The following is a 15,493-nucleotide window of genomic DNA, read 5'->3' as shown; positions in this document are numbered from 1 at the left end:
CAGCGGTGAAATATGGCATAGTTTCACTTCACCCATGTTCACTTTTGGAGGCAGACTGAGGCTGACCCAAAAGACTTGTCTTCCTCAAGTAATAAGTGCAAGGGCCAGATTTTAACTGATCCACAGCACACTGCCTGGGACCCTTTGAATCTGGATCTGAGATCTTGCCCTTTGGGTTGTTTTCCGATTAGCAGCACACTCTTGTAATGGGCAACCTAGTGCTCAAGAATTGAGGCACTTCCTGGAGCTGGGAGTTAGTCCCTCCCAAGCCCACGTTCTGAGTACAAATTACTTCTCATCAGGCTTCACATCTTAAAGTGGACTTCCTCTCCATACCATTCCTTAGAAGAGAAACACCAAACCCAGTGAGTCTTTATACAAACACAGCGGGTAGATATCTAGATACTGCTCAGTCAGAACATTCAAATTCATTCTGATGTCTTCCTAGCCTTTCTCAAGGTAGTGAGGGCAAAATCTCTTCATGGACATGAAGCAACCCAAGCTCCATTCCCATTCCTTGCTCTCAGTCATTGCAATGTATTCTTGCAAAATTTGGAGCAACCACTAATGCAGAACTACACGCAGCACCCTTTGTTTAACCCTCCGGCATTGAGAGTTTGCCCCTTCCTACTCTACGCATTGCCAGTAAAACCCAATACCCCCCCCCCTTTACCCTCCCGGAACCAGAACAGCACAGGATACAAAGTACTTCCCCTGTTCAGATCAGTCCACAGCAATTGGAGATCACCTTTCTGACCCAAAAACCTCACATCCTAGGGAACAGGAAAATAAAGCTTTGGGTTCATAGCCATTTATTGAACTGCTTCTCTCTTCCCTGTAGATCTGGTTTAAGAACCAGCGTAGCAAACGGAAGAAAGATCAGCTAAAACTGAAGCTAGCTTCTTTGCCCGGAACATCCACGCAGACCTCTTCAGAAAAGAAGGAGCACGTCCTACAAAGTCCTGTTGCAAGTTGTTCACCGATATCTTCCATTTCAGATGACCATGTCTGTGACCGAGCAGAGCGTTTTGAGAAAGATATCAGTAGAAGACACGGAGCCTCTGTGTTTGGTTCGTCATTCCAAAGTCAACCTGATGGAACTCAGGGACACGTCGTCTATGTCGAAGATTTTGACATTGATGACACAGATAAACTTATAGAAATGTATTATCTGCCTGGGGAAGATGATCCCAGCAGTCTAGATATATACCTCCCCCCAGGCTGCCTGCAGTGAAGAAGTGAGCATGGTGCTGATGGGCAGAGTGACTCATGACACCCACAACTTTGGACACAAGCCTCCATTTTCAAGCATGGTTCCCAACTGATTTCCATTTTTTGCAGCAGAGCTTTGAGGACTTGTCATTTCACAGAAGGCAATAAAATAGCCATGTCACTGTCAATGTTGCCTGTTTCCGAGTGTTTTGTATTCCCCCTCCAATCTTTTCAGTACCCTGAACACTCCGCTTGGGAAGGAAATCAGCAGCATGGGGAAATTTAGATTCCTGATTCTCCCTCACCCCTAAGTGCATTGAATATCACGTGCATGGATTCTCTCTGCATACAATGACAAACAGTTCTAGAGGGCCCCTACCAATACTGCCTGAGAAAATAGTTACATGCAACAGGCAGGAAAGGCCTAGGCTCTCATTGAAAGCAAGACACCCTTACTGTAGTGCCATCTTGCTGGGAAGGAATCTCCTTTTGAAGAAAGTGCAAATCAGAAGAACTTACACTCCCGGCTCATGCTGGTTGCTGAGAATATTTCAGATAAGTGTTGCAAGGAAAGACACTTGTTTCCTTAAAGAGGAGTTAGCTAATCTCTGCAGAGGCAGACAGCAATAGTGAGGTATCAGGTGGAATGAAATGGCACTGCCTCCTCTGGTCCTGAGTGAAATGAAAGATGGGAGAACATGCCAGCTTTTAGGAGAGCCAAACAGGATCATTTCTGTGGTACATCTTCTGTTGGCAGAGGTGCTTGTGTGGAACAGAGTGACACTAGGGATGTGATGTAAGGTGTCTTTATGGGTAGGACATGTTCATGTATGGCCAGCATGGTCCCGTATTCGGACCTGGATTGTCCAGCTGAATGTGAATCTCATTGAGAGGATGCAGCTTCCTTAGGAGGTGGGCAGATAACCGAGATGCGTGTACGTGAGCATGACTGTTGCAGTCATACTGTACAATTTTGTTTCACAACTGTGACCATGTGTAAATGAATGCCGGAGCAGTAGCACAGCATCACTGCATAGGACCTTTAGCAGGAGCGTGTGCAGTGTACAATTCAGAGCGATCTTAGCTGGACTGTCTAGGAGCATATGAGCTGTTAGCGATAGAACCTGGTGTCTTGCGTATGCTAATCATGAAGACTGTTACTGAGCAACGTTGTTGGATCTCATTTTAACATTTTTAGATGTTACAACGTGATTACTGTGTAGTAATCCAGAAAGGTGCCTTCCCTTCCAACAGGCAAGCGCTCTGAGGATTTCTAAATGTCTGTAATCAGGATCAAGGTTTTAGCTCTGTCTTACCTTCTGGCCCTGAGAATATCCTATGAAGCAGGAATTTCTCATTAGTTGTTTTACATCAGAGAAAGCGTCCACTGCCAAGTAACTGGTCCATGATCTGTCACTTTACAATCAACCTTCCATCCCAGATAGACTGACTGTTCTGCCACTCCTCTGTCTCATCAAGGAGACTGGGATGTGACTGTGATGGGGTCAAAGAAAGAGGAGCCAGAGTTGGACCTTTCACCTCTAATCCGTTTCTTCTCAACTTTTGACCTTGAGGCAGAAAAGCCTCAAGGTTTTCCATCATTTAAGCTGCTTAAGTCTCCACTGCAGAGAAGTGTCATGACTTTCCAACCTCTCTTCAGGCACTGGAACTGGTGTGCCTGTTACGCTCTGGTTTCCAGTCAAATAGAGCGTTGTTTTCACTTTTTGACTGTCAGTTCATTAACCCTCTTCCAGGCAGATTATATTTCCTACTTAGAGCAACTCCATGGACCCTATCTCCTGATCTACTCTGCCTGTTTTTCTTTTTGTTAGTGTATCAAGGCCATCTATGTTGGAGATTATAGTCAACTTTCTCTGCCACATTTCTGCTTTGCTATTTCTCTGCCATTGGTTGTCTACTTTTCTCCTTCATTCCGCTGTCTGCCCCGTTCATTGAGGTCTTTCTGTCACTCTTGCAGGAATCCTGGTGATGTTTTTGTCTGTCTAGGATGTCCTTCAGTAATTTAGTAGGGTGGATTGGTGGTCACCAACTCCCACATTTCCTTTGAGTCATGGAAACATCTTGTATGTCCATTAAATTTGAGAGACAGTTTTGCAGGGCACATCCGTGTGGCTTGCAGGTTATTTTCCTTCCGAGCTTGGAATACGTGGCTCCATGCTATGCTCTTTCTGCCTTGATACTTTGTGTTAAGAAGTCTTTCATGATTTTGATGAGATTTCCTTTATGTGTGTTGTGTTTGTTTTCTCTGTCCGCTTTTCATATTCTGTTGTTGTGATCAATTCTGGGATCTTGACTTTTATATATCTGAGTGTAAATATGTTTTTGTTTTGGCTGGCTGGAGTTCTGCATGCCTCATATATCTGAATATTATTTCCTTTTCTGATGCTTGGCAAGCTTTCCTTAATGTTTTCAGTGAATAGCTTTTGTATTTCTTTTCTCTTTACTCCTTCTTCTTTGCTGATTATTTGAAATTCTTAGGGTATAGGTCCACGTGCTGCCTTCCAGCCTTTGTGCTCTTACTTCTTGGTTCCTTATTATTTTTAGGGGATTTTTCTTTCGCTGATCACACAGTGCAAATCCAGCTTCAACTTTTTAAAATCTGACTTTAGTTTTTGGTAAGGAATATCGCCATCTTTCAATGTATGTTTTAGTTTCCTGATAATCTCTTTGAATCTGGTTCATGTTTTCTAGATTTTTTTTATATTCTTCACTAAAGTTTTCACTTCTTTTTCTGGGTTCCTCCACTCTTTTTATCCAGTTGAGCACTACTCAGCCATAAAGAAGAATCACATTGAGATATTTATAAATAAATGGGAACAGCTTGAGAACATACTCTTGAGTGAAACAAATCAAACTCACGTGTGTGAATACCGAATAGTTTCCCTAGTGTAAGAAATGGGATAAATACGTAAAAGTATGTGGTGATCATGAATCCCCATTATACGGCTTTGAAGACTTATAAAGTCATCACTCCTTAACTGTAATGTTTTTATTGTGGGCTGTTTGAGTGTATTGTCTGTGATGGTGTGTACAGGCATTTTGAAGAAAACAAGACATTGTAATAGCTCGAGGTGATTTCCTATCATCTTGTTTTAAAATCCCATCAGACTGTTTTGCTTCTGTCTCCACTGAATCTTATTGGAGTTTATTGTATATGATAGTATAAACAAAATCTTTTATAGGCAAAGAGATAATATAGAAACTATTGTTTCTTTTGTGTTAGCTGGTTCTAAATACCCTGTAATACTTGAAGCCTCTTGAATGGTTTCGCACTGTCTTGATATGTTTGATACTATAGTGTACGAAGTTATAATCAAATATTTCAAGGAAAGAAACCGTACGGTAACTACTATTATGTCGGGTTATCTTTTTTTTTTTTTTTGTTGTCATTTTCCTTTTTATCGGTACCAGGGATCGAACTCATGACTGCCTGCTTTCAAGGCAGGCGCTTATGCCACTGAGCTAAACCCCCAGCCCCTTAAGTCGGGTTATCTTGTGGTGAAACACTATGTTGCTTAAACAGTTGTGTTCTGAACTTCTTGATATGTTGTTATGTCCTCTTTTACCTCAATCTCCCGCCTTTATTAAGTGAATTATTATTTTTAATTAAGGGAAAAAATAAAACAATTAGCAGGATATATTATAGTAATAATTTTGATTTCCTGTTATCTTTAATGAATCCCTGTATTGTTCTCACCATCCTGCTTTCACTGATTTTACTCTATTCTGTTCTGTTCGATAGTATCAACTTTGAGGGTATAGGCAACTACTTTAAGGCAATAAGATTCACTATGATATCCATTCTTGTTTGACTATTAGGTTCCTTTGAATTCGCGTAATGTCTCCAATGTTTCCGTTTTATTAGTTTTGTTCTGTACTGTTTTGTTCAGGTTTCTTATACCTGATGCTATAGTCAATAATTTTATGGTAGCAAGAGGCATTATAGTAACCATTGTTGATTACCTTGTATTCTGTTTTTAGATCATATACTATGTCCATCCTTTGTTTTGACTGATTCTCTTTGTTTTGTCACAATTGGTTTTATTCTCTTCCAAAAAAGTACTAAGAACTGAGGGATCAATAAAACCCAAAATGTGAAATTGATATTGCTAAAAAGAGAGGAAAAGAAAGTCCTCTAAAGGATGCAAATGCAAGTGTGTTTAGATGTGTAAAACAGATGATCATATTACTAACTATTTGTTGAATCATTGAACACACCAGTTTGCAGTCTCACTGAATGCCACTTTGTAGGCTTCTATTTTGTAACTTGAACAACTATTTCTAAGATGACGATATGTAATCTATTAGTGAGTGATTTCTTATGGTTTATTTTTTTTGAAATTTTGTATTACTGATACCCTTTTACTGTTTGGGTTTATTTCTCTTTGAGTAAATTTTTTATAAAAAAACTGATAATATTGAAATATTTTGAAAAACATGGATGCAACTAGAAACCATACTGATAAGCGAAATAAATCAAACTCATACTTATAAATACCTTATACTCTCCGGAGTTTAAGAAAATGTAACAGTACATAAGAGCATAGAGTAATCTTGATTCCCATTACACTGTTCTGAAACCTTATCATGTCTCCATTGATTCATTGGAGTGGTTTTATCCTAGGTTGTTTGATTTTATTATCTGTGATAGTAGAAAGAGCTCTTTCATAGAAAAGAAGACATTAGAATCGTCAGAGTGGACTTAGAATCATCTTAGTCTGAAGTCCTACCAAGTTTTCGTTTTTCGTTTGCCTTTGGTACTGTCCTGTTATATGTTATTGGATATTATGTGTGATAGTACAAACAATTTTCCTATGGAAAATGAGATAATATTGTATCCATTGTTGGTTTTCTAAAATTGGGTTCTGAAAGCCCTGTAATGCTTTCATTCTTTTGAATTGTTTTATATTGTTTTGTTATGCTTGATTCTATCGTATATGAAGCTATGCTCAACTATTTCAAAGAAAGAGACATTATGGTAGTTACTGTTAATCAGGGGTTGTCTTATTGTGAAATGCTGTGTTACTTGCATTGTTCTTATCTGATCCGCTTTGCTATGTCCTCATTAGACAGAGAGAGAAAGAGAGAGAGAGAGAGAGAGACAGAGAGAGAGAGAGAGAGACAGAGACAGAGACAGAGAGAGAGAGAGAGAGAGACAGAGAGAGACAAACTCAGACACAGAGAGAGAGACAGAGACAGAGAGAGAATAGACTTGGTTAAATCTGTTAAAAAAATGCAATGTGGATGTGTGGCCCATGCTTGCAATCCTAGAACTCGCAGAGGTTGAGGCCACAGGACCCCAAGTTTGAGACCAGGTCGGGCATTTAGCAATTGAAGGAGACCCTAACTAAAAGTAAAAATAAAAATGGGCAGATGCTGTACATCTCAGTGTGATGTCCCTGGGTTTCACTCCCAGAGCCAGAAAATGAAACAGAGAAAAACAGCCTGAAGTTGCCTCAACCTGGCCTCCCAAATGGCCACAATCCAAGCTCCTTAACTTACACTACTGGGTCCTCTGTGCAGATCTTCCAGGACAACTGTATGTAGTTTCTTTGCCAGCCAGGTTGGTTGTGGAGGGCTTTCCAGGTCCCAGGGGAGGGGGAGCAGGTCTCAGCAGCGCAAGTGCCCCTCTAGCCCACCCTGTAGGGTTTCACGCCCTCCCCTTCCCGGTCACAGATCCACAGATTTTCTCAGCATCATGTTGATTGACTCATTTGTCCCCAGTGAAAGTTTGGTACATTTTGTCTCTTTTCTGTGTACCTGATTTTCCTAAGGATTCCTCTACTATATCAGGTCAGGAATTTTTTGCTTTGGATTGGTTTTTTGTATCTTTCGTCCTTCGTTTCTTTCTTTCTTTCTATCTTTCTTTCTTTGTCTCTTTCTTTCTTTCTTTCTTTCTATCTGTGTGTCTGTGTGTCTTTCTTTCTTTCTTTCTTTCTTTCTTTCTCTCTTTGTTTCGTACACCTGTTTTTTTGTATTGTTTGAAACAGATAATAGTTTTGTAGCTCAGGCTTGCCTCGAACTGTAGGCCATCCTCTTGCCTCAGCCTCTCATATGCTGAGATTATAGGTGTGCATGGCACCACCCTGCTAGGAATCCGTTTCCAATCACCCTTCACTTTCATCACCTGGCCCAACAGCAGACCCAGCCTAGGTCAGTGGTGGTGACCTTGGGGCACTCAGGACACAGGAGCCCTGCAAAGCTCTCTGTCCCTGGCTAGCCAAGTCACAGTAGCATTGCCCCAGCAGCAGAGCATTCCAGGGTCATGCTAGTGTTAGTGGTTCGACATAAATAAGTGGGGTTGAAACTGCAGTTGGAGACTTCAATCTTAAAAGTTCACCATCAGTGGCCTCGGTTTGGAGACATCCAGAGTGACCAACAGACAGAGACACACACACAGACAAACAAACACACACACACACACAGACACACACACACAAACACACACACACACACACACACACACACACACACACACACTCTCACTTGGATTATGGATAAATTGGGCCTGGAATGTGTAGGGTGGATTAAGGAGGGGGTGTGGCTACCTCAACACACTATTTAAGCCAGGCAGCCCAAGGCTTCAGGCAGGTAAACTGAGGAGCCATAGGTGGTACAGTTGGTCATGCGCTAGCACTGTCTTGCAGCTGCCATGTCCAGGAAACCAGGTAAGTCGAGGCATTCTGGGAAGGTGGAGCTGAGGGGCTGAGAGTGGGGGAACCCTGGGAGAGATGCAAGGACTTTGTGGTGGTTCCTGGGCTCCATGAATTTTTTCTCCAGGGGCTGAGTAGAATAATCTTTGTCGCCCTCTACACATTGGAAGTTGATATGTTAGGTTTGTTGCAGATACCTGCTTGCAGGTTTGTTTATTTCCGTATAATTCTATAGTCTATGTATTTTAAAGTTTGAAGTTGTCAAACTAATCAACGTTATTGAGCATTGTATTTATAAGACTTGTTAAAACGTATATTTTTGCTTTGGAGAATCTTTGTTTCTTTGGAGTCAGGATCTCACTCTCTAGATAGGCTTGCCCTTAACTTGGTTCCATAGCCCAGCAGACCTGGAACTCGCACGGATCCTTCTGCCTCAGGCTCTTAAGTGTTCGAATTAGAAGAATGGGCTACCACATACACCAATAATTTTTATTTTTGAGGGGTTTTCTTGTTGGTTTGGTTTGCTTTTGGATTTTTCTCGTGTGATTAGGGATAGAGTTCTTTTGTTGCTGTTTCTGTTTTTTTTTTTTTTTTTTTTTTTTTTTTTTTTTTTTTTTTTGTAGCAGGGATGGAAGTTCAATTCTTGTGTTTCCCAAAGGAGCCCTTGGGCCGCCCAGCTAAATCACTGGTCCCTTGGAGGGAGGGTCTTACTGCTTAGTCCAAGTTGGCCTTGAATTCACTGTTTTGGCCCAGGCAGGCTGGGATTACAGGTGTGCACCACTATGCGCAGATTTGCAGTACTTTGGTTGATATCATTTCCAAATCTTCTATTTTGTACTCATTTCCAAGGATACATGCCCCATCTGATTTTCTGTATTTTCAAGGCATTCTAGATATATGTGTGCAATATATTGTAGTAATATGACACTGACAATTTAATGTTGGAGTGTTTGTTTTTGCATTTCCTTTTGTGGTGTGGTGGCGTGATCAAACTGAGGACCTCATACTTGCCAGACAGACGCTTATGTGACTGAGCTAAACCCCTGGCCATTTATTTAATAAACTTAGAGTTTATCCTGCTGCCACCCTCCTTTTCCTGCTCAGTTTTACTTTTTCTGTCTCGAGCTCTAGTTTGCTCTATCTATCTCTGTCTCTGTCACTCCTTGAATACCATGCTTCAAAATTTTCAACAATGCCCTCTTTCGTCAGACAGGAACGGAAAAATGTTTTTGTAAAACTCTGTGGTCCTGGGGATTCAGCTCAGTGGCCCAGTGCTTGCCTGGCCAGAGCGAGGTTGTGATTTCGATGCCAATTGTTAAAAAGATTGTAAAAAATCTATGTATTGGATCATTTATGTTCACTGACGGAGAATTAGGCAGCATGTTGGCAGTTTGGGTGCAGTGTGTGTGTGGATGCATGAAGGCGTGGGTTTGAGTTTGTGTGTGCCTGCTTAGCAATGTGGGAAAACAAAGTCTCTTATAAATAGAAGAGACCATGGAATATGGATTGCCATAACATTAAGTATTACTGGGTAAGAAGGTATTAGATGTGTGAAACCATAGTATAATCTCCTATTCTGCACAAATACTGTACACTAAACTTACTTCTTTGGAAATTCACAACTTTGCAATGTCTACGATTTATGTGGCACCATTTTACCCTAGAGAAACAGAAGCAAACGATGAGGGGAGCAGGTCTCTAAATGACAGAGCCAGTAGAGGAGAGAATCAGCATGCATTCTGCTTCTTAGCTGCTAGCCACACAGATCCCACGAAGAAATGACCAAATCAGTAGCCAGCTCTTTAGGGTCTGAAAGCACCTCTGAGTCTGAATGCTGAGTGTACCAGGGTCTCAAGTACTGCTTGAGCATTGTGAAACCCTGAGTCTACTGTTACTCTTACCCCAATGCTGTATTCTCTCCCATTAAGAAACAGGGTACCTGGAGGTAGAGAGGAATGTGGTTCCATGGGTGAACTCTTTGGGCCAAGCATGAAATGCACATTTGGGTATGATTACAACACATGCTTTTGCCCTTTCCGTGTGGATAGTGCTTTCATGCAAGTCTTTGTCTCTTCCCTCCGCAGACAAGATAGAATACAGGCGCAAGCCACGAACTGACTTTACCCCATCCCAACGCTCAGTACTGCTGAGTGCCTTTGAGAAGAACAATCATCCAGGGCACGATGTTACAAAAGAATTAGCTACAAAAATCAATGTTGATGAAACGGTGATAAAAGTAAGTACCTGAGTGTGTGTCTCTAGGTGGTACACCTGACCCAGAAAGCCACACGCTTTCAACCACCAGCATACAAGTCCCATACTTTGCCAGGTGCAGTGCGTTTGGACAGCGGTGAAATATGGCATAGTTTCACTTCACCCATGTTCACTTTTGGAGGCAGACTGAGGCTGACCCAAAAGACTTGTCTTCCTCAAGTAATAAGTGCAAGGGCCAGATTTTAACTGATCCACAGCACACTGCCTGGGACCCTTTGAATCTGGATCTGAGATCTTGCCCTTTGGGTTGTTTTCCGATTAGCAGCACACTCTTGTAATGGGCAACCTAGTGCTCAAGAATTGAGGCACTTCCTGGAGCTGGGAGTTAGTCCCTCCCAAGCCCACGTTCTGAGTACAAATTACTTCTCATCAGGCTTCACATCTTAAAGTGGACTTCCTCTCCATACCATTCCTTAGAAGAGAAACACCAAACCCAGTGAGTCTTTATACAAACACAGCGGGTAGATATCTAGATACTGCTCAGTCAGAACATTCAAATTCATTCTGATGTCTTCCTAGCCTTTCTCAAGGTAGTGAGGGCAAAATCCCTTCATGGAGCTGAAGCAACCCAAGCTCCATTCCCATTCCTTGCTCTCAGTCATTGCAATGTATTCTTGCAAAATTTGGTGCAACCACTAATGCAGAACTACACACAGCACCCTTTGTTTAACCCTCCGGCATTGAGAGTTTGCCCCTTCCTACTCTACGCATTGCCAGTAAAACCCAATACCCCCCCCCCCCTTTACCCTCCCGGAACCAGAACAGCACAGGATACAAAGTACTTCCCCTGTTCAGATCAGTCCACAGCAATTGGAGATCACCTTTCTGACCCAAAACCCTCACATCCTAGGGAACAGGAAAATAAAGCTTTGGGTTCATACCCATTTATTGAACTGCTTCTCTCTTCCCTGTAGATCTGGTTTAAGAACCAGCGTAGCAAACGGAAGAAAGATCAGCTAAAACTGAAGCTAGCTTCTTTGCCCGGAACATCCACGCAGACCTCTTCAGAAAAGAAGGAGCACGTCCTACAAAGTCCTGTTGCAAGTTGTTCACCGATATCTTCCATTTCAGATGACCATGTCTGTGACCGAGCAGAGCGTTTTGAGAAAGATATCAGTAGAAGACACGGAGCCTCTGTGTTTGGTTCGTCATTCCAAAGTCAACCTGATGGAACTCAGGGACACGTCGTCTACGTCGAAGATTTTGACATTGATGACACAGATAAACTTATAGAAATGTATTATCTGCCTGGGGAAGATGATCCCAGCAGTCTAGATATATACCTCCCCCCAGGCTGCCTGCAGTGAAGAAGTGAGCATGGTGCTGATGGGCAGAGTGACTCATGACACCCACAGCTCTGGACACAAGCCTCCATTTTCAAGCATGGTTCCCAACTGATTTCCATTTTTTGCAGCAGAGCTTTGAGGACTTGTCATTTCACAGAAGGCAATAAAATAGCCATCTCACTGTCAATGTTGCCTGTTTCCGAGTGTTTTGTATTCCCCCTCCAATCTTTTCAGTACCCTGAACACTCCGCTTGGGAAGGAAATCAGCAGCATGGGGAAATTTAGATTCCTGATTCTCCCTCACCCCTAAGTGCATTGAATATCACGTGCATGGATTCTCTCTGCATACAATGACAAACAGTTCTAGAGGGCCCCTACCAATACTGCCTGAGAAAATAGTTACATGCAACAGGCAGGAAAGGCCTAGGCTCTCATTGAAAGCAAGACACCCTTACTGTAGTGCCATCTTGCTGGGAAGGAATCTCATTTTGAAGAAAGTGCAAATCAGAAGAACTTACACTCCCGGCTCATGCTGGTTGCTGAGAATATTTCAGATAAGTGTTGCAAGGAAAGACACTTGTTTCCTTAAAGAGGAGTTAGCTAATCTCTGCAGAGGCAGACAGCAATAGTGAGGTATCAGGTGGAATGAAATGGCACTGCCTCCTCTGGTCCTGAGTGAAATGAAAGATGGGAGAACATGCCAGCTTTTAGGAGAGCCAAACAGGATCATTTCCGTGGTACATCTTCTGTTGGCAGAGGTGCTTGTGTGGAACAGAGTGACACTAGGGATGTGATGTAAGGTGTCTTTATGGGTAGGACATGTTCATGTATGGCCAGCATGGTCCCGTATTCGTACCTGGATTGTCCAGCTGAATGTGAATCTCATTGAGAGGACGCAGCTTCCTTAGGAGGTGGGCAGATAACCGAGATGCGTGTACGTGAGCATGACTGTTGCAGTCATACTGTACAATTTTGTTTCACAACTGTGACCATGTGTAAATGAATGCCGGAGCAGTAGCACAGCATCACTGCATAGGACCTTTAGCAGGAGCGTGTGCAGTGTACAATTCAGAGCGATCTTAGCTGGACTGTCTAGGAGCATATGAGCTGTTAGCGATAGAACCTGGTGTCTTGCGTATGCTAATCATGAAGACTGTTACTGAGCAACGTTGTTGGATCTCATTTTAACATTTTTAGATGTTACAACGTGATTACTGTGTAGTAATCCAGAAAGGTGCCTTCCCTTCCAACAGGCAAGCGCTCTGAGGATTTCTAAATGTCTGTAATCAGGATCAAGGTTTTAGCTCTGTCTTACCTTCTGGCCCTGAGAATATCCTATGAAGCAGGAATTTCTCATTAGTTGTTTTACATCAGAGAAAGCGTCCACTGCCAAGTAACTGGTCCATGATCTGTCACTTTACAATCAACCTTCCATCCCAGATAGACTGACTGTTCTGCCACTCCTCTGTCTCATCAAGGAGACTGGGATGTGACTGTGATGGGGTCAAAGAAAGAGGAGCCAGAGTTGGACCTTTCACCTCTAATCCGTTTCTTCTCAACTTTTGACCTTGAGGCAGAAAAGCCTCAAGGTTTTCCATCATTTAAGCTGCTTAAGTCTCCACTGCAGAGAAGTGTCATGACTTTCCAACCTCTCTTCAGGCACTGGAACTGGTGTGCCTGTTACGCTCTGGTTTCCAGTCAAATAGAGCGTTGTTTTCACTTTTTGACTGTCAGTTCATTAACCCTCTTCCAGGCAGATTATATTTCCTACTTAGAGCAACTCCATGGACCCTATCTCCTGATCTACTCTGCCTGTTTTTCTTTTTGTTAGTGTATCAAGGCCATCTATGTTGGAGATTATAGTCAACTTTCTCTGCCACATTTCTGCTTTGCTATTTCTCTGCCATTGGTTGTCTACTTTTCTCCTTCATTCCGCTGTCTGCCCCGTTCATTGAGGTCTTTCTGTCACTCTTGCAGGAATCCTGGTGATGTTTTTGTCTGTCTAGGATGTCCTTCAGTAATTTAGTAGGGTGGATTGGTGGTCACCAACTCCCACATTTCCTTTGAGTCATGGAAACATCTTGTATGTCCATTAAATTTGAGAGACAGTTTTGCAGGGCACATCCGTGTGGCTTGCAGGTTATTTTCCTTCCGAGCTTGGAATACGTGGCTCCATGCTATGCTCTTTCTGCCTTGATACTTTGTGTTAAGAAGTCTTTCATGATTTTGATGAGATTTCCTTTATGTGTGTTGTGTTTGTTTTCTCTGTCCGCTTTTCATATTCTGTTGTTGTGATCAATTCTGGGATCTTGACTTTTATATATCTGAGTGTAAATATGTTTTTGTTTTGGCTGGCTGGAGTTCTGCATGCCTCATATATCTGAATATTATTTCCTTTTCTGATGCTTGGCAAGCTTTCCTTAATGTTTTCAGTGAATAGCTTTTGTATTTCTTTTCTCTTTACTCCTTCTTCTTTGCTGATTATTTGAAATTCTTAGGGTATAGGTCCACGTGCTGCCTTCCAGCCTTTGTGCTCTTACTTCTTGGTTCCTTATTATTTTTAGGGGATTTTTCTTTCGCTGATCACACAGTGCAAATCCAGCTTCAACTTTTTAAAATCTGACTTTAGTTTTTGGTAAGGAATATCGCCATCTTTCAATGGATGTTTTAGTTTCCTGATAATCTCTTTGAATCTGGTTCATGTTTTCTAGATTTTTTTTATATTCTTCACTAAAGTTTTCACTTCTTTTTCTGGGTTCCTCCACTCTTTTTATCCAGTTGAGCACTACTCAGCCATAAAGAAGAATCACATTGAGATATTTATAAATAAATGGGAACAGCTTGAGAACATACTCTTGAGTGAAACAAATCAAACTCACGTGTGTGAATACCGAATAGTTTCCCTAGTGTAAGAAATGGGATAAATACGTAAAAGTATGTGGTGATCATGAATCCCCATTATACGGCTTTGAAGACTTATAAAGTCATCACTCCTTAACTGTAATGTTTTTATTGTGGGCTGTTTGAGTGTATTGTCTGTGATGGTGTGTACAGGCATTTTGAAGAAAACAAGACATTGTAATAGCTCGAGGTGATTTCCTATCATCTTGTTTTAAAATCCCATCAGACTGTTTTGCTTCTGTCTCCACTGAATCTTATTGGAGTTTATTGTATATGATAGTATAAACAAAATCTTTTATAGGCAAAGAGATAATATAGAAACTATTGTTTCTTTTGTGTTAGCTGGTTCTAAATACCCTGTAATACTTGAAGCCTCTTGAATGGTTTCGCACTGTCTTGATATGTTTGATACTATAGTGTACGAAGTTATAATCAAATATTTCAAGGAAAGAAACCGTACGGTAACTACTATTATGTCGGGTTATCTTTTTTTTTTTTTTTTGTCATTTTCCTTTTTATCGGTACCAGGGATCGAACTCATGACTGCCTGCTTTCAAGGCAGGCGCTTATGCCACTGAGCTAAACCCCCAGCCCCTTAAGTCGGGTTATCTTGTGGTGAAACACTATGTTGCTTAAACAGTTGTGTTCTGAACTTCTTGATATGTTGTTATGTCCTCTTTTACCTCAATCTCCCTCCTTTATTAAGTGAATTATTATTTTTAATTAAGGGAAAAAATAAAACAATTAGCAGGATATATTATAGTAATAATTTTGATTTCCTGTTATCTTTAATGAATCCCTGTATTGTTCTCACCATCCTGCTTTCACTGATTTTACTCTATTCTGTTCTGTTCGATAGTATCAACTTTGAGGGTATAGGCAACTACTTTAAGGCAATAAGATTCACTATGATATCCATTCTTGTTTGACTATTAGGTTCCTTTGAATTCGCGTAATGTCTCCAATGTTTCCGTTTTATTAGTTTTGTTCTGTACTGTTTTGTTCAGGTTTCTTATACCTGATGCTATAGTCAATAATTTTATGGTAGCAAGAGGCATTATAGTAACCATTGTTGATTACCTTGTATTCTGTTTTTAGATCATATACTATGTCCATCCTTTGTTTTGACTGATTCTCTTTGTTTTG

At 41.4% G+C, this 15,493-nt stretch overlaps 1 protein-coding gene across 1 annotated transcript; it reads left to right on the top strand.

The window, feature by feature from the left end:
• The first annotated feature begins 7,885 nt into the window (after positions 1 to 7,885).
• LOC134476818 (paired-like homeodomain transcription factor LEUTX) lies at positions 7,886 to 11,467 on the top strand. Its single transcript, XM_063252477.1, has 3 exons — positions 7,886 to 7,901; positions 9,971 to 10,122; positions 11,075 to 11,467. The coding sequence occupies exons 1-3, from the start codon at positions 7,886 to 7,888 to the stop codon at positions 11,465 to 11,467; spliced, it is 561 nt and encodes a 186-aa protein (XP_063108547.1).
• The last annotated feature ends 4,026 nt before the right edge of the window (positions 11,468 to 15,493 follow it).

This window comes from Cavia porcellus, unplaced genomic scaffold (assembly GCF_034190915.1).
Source record: "Cavia porcellus strain 051 isolate PalLab524CR breed Dunkin Hartley unplaced genomic scaffold, mCavPor4.1 scaffold_7, whole genome shotgun sequence".
Lineage (NCBI taxonomy): Eukaryota > Metazoa > Chordata > Mammalia > Rodentia > Caviidae > Cavia > Cavia porcellus.
This window is presented reverse-complemented; position numbering and strand designations above follow the sequence as displayed.